General features: G+C 56.6%; 2 protein-coding genes across 2 annotated transcripts; both read right to left on the bottom strand.

Moving 5' to 3' along the window:
- Positions 1-1,051: 1,051 nt before the first annotated feature.
- LBRM_11_0450 (hypothetical protein, conserved in leishmania) lies at positions 1,052-1,309 on the bottom strand (the record flags this gene model as incomplete). The annotated part of the gene is made up of 1 exon (XM_003722915.1): positions 1,052-1,309. The coding sequence occupies one exon, from the start codon at positions 1,307-1,309 to the stop codon at positions 1,052-1,054; it is 258 nt and encodes an 85-aa protein (XP_003722963.1).
- Positions 1,310-5,347: 4,038 nt separating this feature from the next.
- LBRM_11_0440 (hypothetical protein, conserved in leishmania) lies at positions 5,348-7,309 on the bottom strand (the record flags this gene model as incomplete). The annotated part of the gene is made up of 1 exon (XM_001562928.2): positions 5,348-7,309. The coding sequence occupies one exon, from the start codon at positions 7,307-7,309 to the stop codon at positions 5,348-5,350; it is 1,962 nt and encodes a 653-aa protein (XP_001562978.2).
- Positions 7,310-8,263: the final 954 nt, after the last annotated feature.

Here is an 8,263-nt window from a genome sequence, read left to right as displayed (position 1 = left end):
GCGCAAGGCGGAGGACCGTATGCCCATCACCGTCGCCTTCTTCGTGCCAACGACGCTGATTATAATCTCCATGGTGCTGTTCCTTGTGCTGCCGGGCCGCTCGCTGCTGATCGCTTTTTCGCTGGCGGCTGTTGGTAACGGTTTCTGCGCCAGCGTGTCCATTCTCGTGATCCGTACAATGTACGCCAAGGACCCTGCAAAGCACTATAACTTTGGCTTTAATGCGCTATGGATCGCTGCCATCTTGTTGAACTGCGCCAGCTCACCTCACTCTCGCTGACAGCCCCACTCTGGAGTGTCATACGCAGTCCTTCAAGACTACTACTACACCCTCACACCTACGGTTACGGTGTGTTTGTCCAGGTCCGCAATCAAGTCGTGTACATAAGAAAAAAAATGTTATCATGAAGTCCCTGCCCTACCGTGCAGCATGGAGTTAAACGCCACTCTCCTCCCCGGGCTGCCCCCGCCCCCCAGGGGCCCCACCGCGTGGTGCAAGGCAGCCGTAGACACGCGCTACAGCAACGCGCCGGCTCCGTCATCAGGGCACGGCCTCTGCCTCGCAGCAGCTCCCATTGGGCGGGTCGCACCGACGGCGCGTCGCCCACAACCTGACCGCCGACAGCAGTGGTCCGGCATTGGCAGGGACAGGGGGGGGCTGGTTGGCATCCCAGCGCACAGAGCGAGGGCACTGGGGCACTGGGATATCATGCTCAGAGTTTCCCCTGCTATTGGGGTGATCAAAGAGGATAGGTCGAGGGAAGAAGTCACGGTGTTGCACCACCTCCCTGAGACACTAGCCAGGACGAGGGAATGCTAGAATAGGCACTGTGCAGTCGACACCAGCACCTCACCACTCCACACCTCCCTGCGTGTCAGCAAAAAGTCAAAAGTGGACGCTAAACTTTGAGGTGACCACGCAAACAGGACTTTCATCAGTGGGCGATGTCTCTCGTCTGCCATCCACTTCACCCCTCGCCGCACAACTCACTCTCCACCTCCACAGTTCTGTAGGTTCCAGGTCGTCCTCAGCAACGCTGAAAGCGTTAAACTAGCAATCCGGAAACCACTTCGCCTCCTCACGCAGACGCGCGCGCTCTGACAGCGCCTTCTGGCAGTACGAGCGGTAGCGCAAGTGCAGAACCACGTCAGTGATGAAGGCACTGCACGCAAGACCGAGCAGCACCAGCATCGGCATCATTACGCACTTCTTGCCGTAGCACATCTTATCCGCGCGCGCCTGCTTATCGGCCTGCACCGTGTACCACTCGCCGTACAGGAAACGGTTGAACACCAGCGACGCTAGCATCGACGCAGTGAAGCAGAAGTGGTAGTGCTTCGCAGGGTCCTTTGCGAAGATCGTGCGCGTCACCAAAATCGCCACACCAGCGAGGAACCCGTTGCCAAGGGCAGCGACAATGTACGGCAGCGGGAGCGCGGCTGCAGGGGTGGCCTGAGTGTCTGAGGCAGGTGGCCAGATCAGTAACCCATGCGGTGAGCGTCGGCCCCCCCCCCCTGCCGCTGCCGATTTCACCGGCCTATCGACTTCGGCGTTGCGCTTCAACTTGCAATGGGCGCAGACAGACAGAAATGAGAGGCGTACGCAGGGGGGGGGGGGGGGGGGGCGGGGGGCGCCAGTGCTGGTGCTGAATCATCCACATTATTCGCAGTGAGCAGGCACAAACATCATCATGGCCGCACGTCTCTGCCGCACAGCGTAAGCACAGACCTTCCAGCCTACAGGAAGAGCCCGCAGCGGTACCCAAGGGCACGTTGCAGGCTGTGGGCTTCTCCACAGGGCGGGTACTAGAGCCTGATACTGCGGTGAAGTATCCAAGACCATGAAGGAGACGGGAAGATGGAAACCGCAAGGACATACGCTGCGAGGAAAGGCAGAATAAGAGAACCGAAGAGAAAGCGTGATGGAGGAGGAAAGAGCGAGAAGAGGCCGGAGAAGAGTAAAATGGAAAGAAAGAGGAGCAGTGCTCCATCCAGGTCAGTTTGCGTGCCTTCGTTGTTCTTTTACTGTTGTTGTCGTTGCCGTTCACGCTCATCTGTCCTCTTTGAGTGACTTTGCTTTGTTGCTTTTAGTGAGCGTTGCTCCCATTTTATCCGGCCTTCGCCTTCTCTTTTCATCACATTATCGATGCGCTCTCCGGTATCCCTCTTGCGATGACCTGTGACGGTGTTGGAAGGGAGGGGGTCGTCTGGGAGAGGACTTTCCACTGCAGGTGTTCACGGTTGAAGTATGCACATGCCTATGAAACGACGCACTTGCGCGCCACTGCATTGTCCCTCGTCCTCTTCCCGCCGCCATCACCCACTCCACATGTGCATGGGTGTGTGTGGCATGCGCCCATCTGTGGGTGCACATTAACACATGGAGGGGTGTGGGTTGCGTGCGCAGTGCAGAGGCGGGACCAAAATGTCCCCCTCTGCGCTGTCCCTCGCTCTACTGCCTCTGGTTGTACTCCCGCGCTGCGTCAGGTAGTGGAGGGAGGGACCAAAGAAGATGTTGCTGCTGCACTGACACACACACACACACACACACACACACACATACGAGAGAGAGAAGGGGAGGTGGAAAAGGGAGAGAACGAATTAGGGTGTAAACTTGAAGGCAAGAAAAAAAAAGTAATTAGTACCATGATAGGACACCACGGCAGCCCTGCACGGTCCCGATGTTCAACCCTCTGTCGGTGCGTGTGAGCTCTTTTGTAAACACTCGCATAAGAATCAAGACTCATTTTAGTTACCTACTGCACTTTCCCTGAAGACATCGAATGACTTTTTTTATTTGTCCTACATTAGTGTGTGTGGGCGGTGTGGGGGGTGGGCGTGCACACCTCTGCAGTTGTCCACGCTGTTTTTTTCTCTTATATTCGTGTATGTCGCTTTGCTTATTTCCCCTTCACGATACTGAACAGCACCTCAACGACTCTCACGCCGTGCGTCTGTACAGGCGTGTTTTCTTGTTTTGCTCCCCGGCCCCGTTAGTGGTTTCCTTTTCGTTTTCATCAGCGGTGGACAATATTCATTCGTACGTGAGTGTATGCGAGTGAAGAAGACGCGGTGTGCCTCAATGTCTCTCGCTTTTTATTTTCTCTCGTTGCTCCTTTTGAGGGTTTTTGGTGGCCGCTCTTTTCCTCACTTTACGCTTCCCTGGGAGGGTTCGTCGATCTTTTTTTTTTTGCTTCGTACGAGAAATCGAGAAAAAAAATACAAAAAAAAAAACTAAAAGGTCCCTGAAAGAAGCATAACGATGGCGCACGAGCGTCATGCTCGACATGTCTACGGTGAGAAGTTCTGGTGTCCATCGATTCATATGTCCGTGAGTAGGTGCAGCCTCCTGTGCCTTTGGTGTTTCACTCCAACATGCTCCGCCCACCACCACCACCAATTGGCCCTTGCCGATTACTCAAGCGCCCAAGGCAGAGAACGAGCGAGCGAAAGCAGACCAACAGGTAGAAGGGCACTCATGCATGAGCAGCAGCAGCAGCAGCAACCTCACCGCCGAGACAGCCTACCGTGCACGTCCCAAACGAAGAAAAGGAAAAAAAAAAACAGCAAGCGAAAGGGGGATGGGGGGGGGAGGGGGAATAAAAACAAGAGAAGATGGTGGGTGATGGTAATGATGCTGTATTTCCCTCAGCGGTGAAGTCGAGATGAAAAATGACAACAGACGCACACACAGAGGGAGAGGAGGAGAGGAGGAAAGAAGAGGAGGAGTAAATACCCATGGAGAAGATTTTTTAGTGAGAATATTATGAGCCCGCAAGCGAAACGCAAACACACTGCATGCATGAAAAGGATCGGTTTCCTTTTTGTTTTTTTTTTCGTGACACATCTTGTGCATACGCACAAGCATGCGGCTCTGTGCCACTCGTGCAAGCACAAGACATTCTTAAAACGCAGAAGCGCGCCACGTTCTTCCATACAAACATTTCCCAAGCAAAACAGAAAAAAAAAAAAAGAAAAAAAAAAGAAAGAAGAGGAAGACGATTAACAGTGGAAATGCGCAAGGGAAGAAAAAAAAAGGCAAAAGACGCAAAAATATACAAGAGAGACGCTACCAACGGAAGAGAGCCTCATCTCCACAAAGATACACACAAGAAGAGGAGAAGGCGAAGCACAGACAAGATCGACGCCAACCAGCGCTTGAAGATTCACGTGGCATTACTGCCACGTCGACCCTTCTCTTGTTCCTTTTTTATCCCTCATCGCACATGCCACGGAAGAAACACCAAGCAGGTCAGAAGAAGTGGGGTGGTGGGATCGATTGCGATGGGGGAAGTGGAAGTCAACATCCATATTTACTACTGGCTTCTTTACCTTTCGACTTTGATGTGCATCTATGCGCAGTGGGTTTCTTCTTGAGTGGTGGTACTCCGTGCAGGTGGGCGTTGGACGCTAAAAAAAAAAAGGCTGGTCGCTTTCCGCCCATGCGCCCATTTCCTCGTTTTCGCGCTGGTCGCTTCAGCTGTAGCCTTCTGCTTTGGAGAAGAGAAACGCCCACCCACCCCCCACACAAAAAAAAAAGAGAGAGGCTCATGAGAGACCAAAACGAGGGAGCAAACGAAGGGGTGGACGAGGTAGTGAGCGGGAGGCGGGTGTTCTGGGCGCACACGGGGTATCCGGTTAATTTTTTTTTTTTCATTTCAGGGAGTAAAGGGGAGGGGGGGAGGCGTGGTGGGCAAAGTAAACGGGAAACAACAAAGGAAAGAACACAAGGCCGCTGCGAAAAAGAAAAACGAGAGCGAGAAGAGAAAGTGACGTGTACAACAGGTGAGGAGGGGAAAAAAAAAAAAAACAGGAAAGAGAAAGAAAGAAAGAAAGCGGCGATGGTTGGCCTTTGCAAGACCGTCAAATGAAATACAGCGCAGTTGTAAGCGGGCAACCCACAAGACGAGGGCACAGGTGACAGGAGGAAAGGGGGGAGAGCTAACGCACACACACACACACACACGCGCGCCTGGGCGTGCGCGCGTCCTCATTGTTTGCTGGAATTTTGCTTTCGCTTGATTTTGCCTCTCCGTTTCTTCGCCTTCGCGCCTGCCTCACGCCTTGCCGCCACAATCAGAACGCCAGAAGACAACAAAAGAAGGAGCAGAGCGATGCGGCGCGGCAATCAGCAATGCGGATGCCGAGAAGTGAACGGAAAGGGGCAGAGAGGGGAGGGGGGCGGACAGTGTTCCGCATGCACAGAGAGACTGCATAGGGCGCCTCATTCAGTGCGAACTGCATACACAGATGTGTCGCGCTACTCAGCCAAAGCAGACCGAAATGCGCACAGCTCGGCCCTGCACATGCTCTTCAACACGCTCCTCTTGAAAGTCCAGTGGATTCGCTACGCGCGCCTCCTTTGCTCCTCCCTGGCGGCAGAGTGGGGGCTCGAACCGTCGTCCGCCGCGTTCTCAAACCCCTCAACCTTTCGGGAGGCCGCCGCCTCCTCACGCAGACGCGCGCGCTCTGACAGCGCCTTCTGGCAGTACGAGCGGTAGCGCAAGTGCAGAACCACGTCAGTGATGAAGGCACTGCACGCAAGACCGAGCAGCACCAGCATCGGCATCATTACGCACTTCTTGCCGTAGCACATCTTATCCGCGCGCGCCTGCTTATCGGCCTGCACCGTGTACCACTCGCCGTACAGGAAACGGTTGAACACCAGTGACGCTAGCATCGACGCAGTGAAGCAGAAGTGGTAGTGCTTCGCAGGGTCCTTTGCGAAGATCGTGCGCGTCACCAAAATCGCCACACCAGCGAGGAACCCGTTGCCAAGGGCAGCGACAATGTACGGCAGCGGGAGCGCGGCAGCCGGCAGCACGAGGAATAGCATAATACTGATGATGATAGAGCTTGTGGGGACGAACAGCGCAATCGTGATCGGCACGCGGTCCTCCGCCTTGCGCTTCTGAGACCACACCTCGAAGAAAGACATCATCAGGCGGCCCACAGCGCTGCCCACGCCGTTCAGCACTGTGAGCATGGTAGACAGCGACTCGCTCACCGGCGCGCTCTGAAGGGCGACCAAGATGAAGCGCGCGTTGAAAATGATCACAAACTCGGCGCCAACCACGGTGAACATAGTCCACCACAGAGCCCAGATTTCCAGCGTCGTCAGGTTGTGGATGAAGCTTCCCTGATACTGCGGCGCAAGGTAGTCAATCTCCGTCTCCAGCTCCGCCGAGGCCACTGCACCGCGCTCATCATCCAGTGTCTCCGCAACGGCAGCCGCGTCGTAGGGCAGACCCTTCGCGTTGTTGCCGCGCTGCTGCCCCTCACCCGGCGCGTGGTACTTGCGTATCTGCGCCTCCTCAAGTCCCAGCGGCTCGGTGGAGTCCCTGCTGTCGGCATCGCCGCGCGCGTCACGCTTCGAGTACGCCCGGTTGAAGATCGGGATGTGGCTGCTGTTCAGGAACGGCAGAGGGGCCGCGACCAGTAAGTAGAGAAGCGTCAAAACGGTCGTCACTATCGCAAACGCGACCTTCGGCGCTTTACCCAGCTTTAGGTAGCTCACCAGCGCACTCTGCGTCGGCACGAAGATGATGAGCACAACCAGGATGATGAACCCCAGCACGAAGCGGCGCAGCGGTGCCTCCTGACGCAGGTACTGTGCCTTCGTCGCCAGGCGGCGCTCCTTCACCTCATCAGGCAGCCTCCGCTCCTCGTACTGCGTCAGGTGGTAGGGGGGCAGGCGTATGAACGCAATGCACAAAATGCCGACAACAAGGCCCATCGAAAACAGGAAGAAGAAATGCTTCTCTGCGTTGGAGTCGAAGTAGCCGGTGTAGAGACACGCGACAATCGCGGAGCCAAGACCGGTGAACGTCTTCAGCAGCGCCGTTACGGGGCCGCGGTTCGTCGGAAAGTGAGACAGGACGGTGATGCACGAGGTAAGATCAAGAAGGGCGCACCCAGTCGCCATCATCGCGTTGAACACACAGAGACGCACCACGCTGCCCTCGACCTTGTCCATGAAGCACAGCGCAAGCAGCAGCGTGCCGAGGGCGAAGTACACGGTGCTGAGGATGCTAATAGGGAGGGGGCCCAAGTAGTCGTACAGGAAGGCGTAGGGCAGAACGCAGTACTGCACCACGAGTCCCACGGTCACGACCGTGCTCAGGTCGCGTTGCGTGAGGTCGTACCGCTGCTGCATCGTGCCGGAGATGAGATTCCACGCATAGCTGAAGGAGCACACGATGCAGCCGAAGGAGCCCAGCACCAGGGTCGCAAACCGCCTGTACTCGTTGATGGGCTCCTGCGGCCCCGTCGCGAGGCGGATAATTTCAACCTTCTCGTTGGTCTGCATATCGCCTGCGGGTGCGAGCGTGCGCGGCGGACAACACCACAGAGTAAGCCCCGCTACTACGGTAATCGCAAAAGGGGGAGTCCGAAGATGCAGCGCTGGGACACGAGCTCGGAGAGGCGGAAAGGGGAGAGAAGGGTCGAGCCCAACAGTGACGGCGAGCGAGGCTGTGACCTGATGAAGACTAGACACCCACGCCGAAGGCACAGAGAGAGAGACTGGAACGGGGGCGGAAGAAGACGGAGAAGCGAGAGAAATGATAAGGGTGCTACTCGCCAACGATGGACACTGCCAAAGCGAAAGAATCGAGGGGGCGGGGAGGCCAGCTTGCAAGTGGTACGGCGGCGGCTCCTTGAAGGAAACGGGTTGTGGAGGGGGCGGCTGCGCGCAGAAAGACGCATACGCGCGGAGGACATCAAAGCGAGAGAGAGGGAGAAGAATAGGATGAGATGCAATGCTCAGTGGGGCACACGGGGAGGGCAAGGAGTGCACACGTGACAGCGTGGTGCCAGCGCAGCAGCACACCCCCACAGGAGGCCGCGCGGCCCGCGTAGCGGCCATGGAACCTGGCAGAAAGACGAGCGGAAGAAGGCGGGGGACTTGCGACTGCAGCTCCCGCAGTACGTCGATCCATCTTCCTCGTGCTTGCTCCGTAACGCTCTGCCTTGCGCCGCCCTTGGTCTCCCCTCACAGCGACCTCTCGCCTGCTCTCGCTACGGTAGCACGTCCGCGCCCGCGAGCGAGAGGCCGAGATGCGGTGGCGTCAGCGAAGGGGAGGCCGCGCACGATGCGCCCACACGGGCCCCAGGCATCGCAAGTGCGGGTGGCGACACACACACAGGGTGAAGGGCGAGTGATGGCCACCACGAGTTCAAACGCCAGGAAAGCGACCCTTGTCTCTCACTTCACAAAAAGCAAGCTCAGCAGCCGCGTCAGTGCATGATGATGTGGGAGTCA

The sequence above is a fragment of the Leishmania braziliensis genome, chromosome 11 (genome assembly GCF_000002845.2).
Source record: "Leishmania braziliensis MHOM/BR/75/M2904 complete genome, chromosome 11".
In the NCBI taxonomy this organism is placed as follows: Eukaryota; Euglenozoa; class Kinetoplastea; order Trypanosomatida; family Trypanosomatidae; genus Leishmania; species Leishmania braziliensis.
This window is presented reverse-complemented; position numbering and strand designations above follow the sequence as displayed.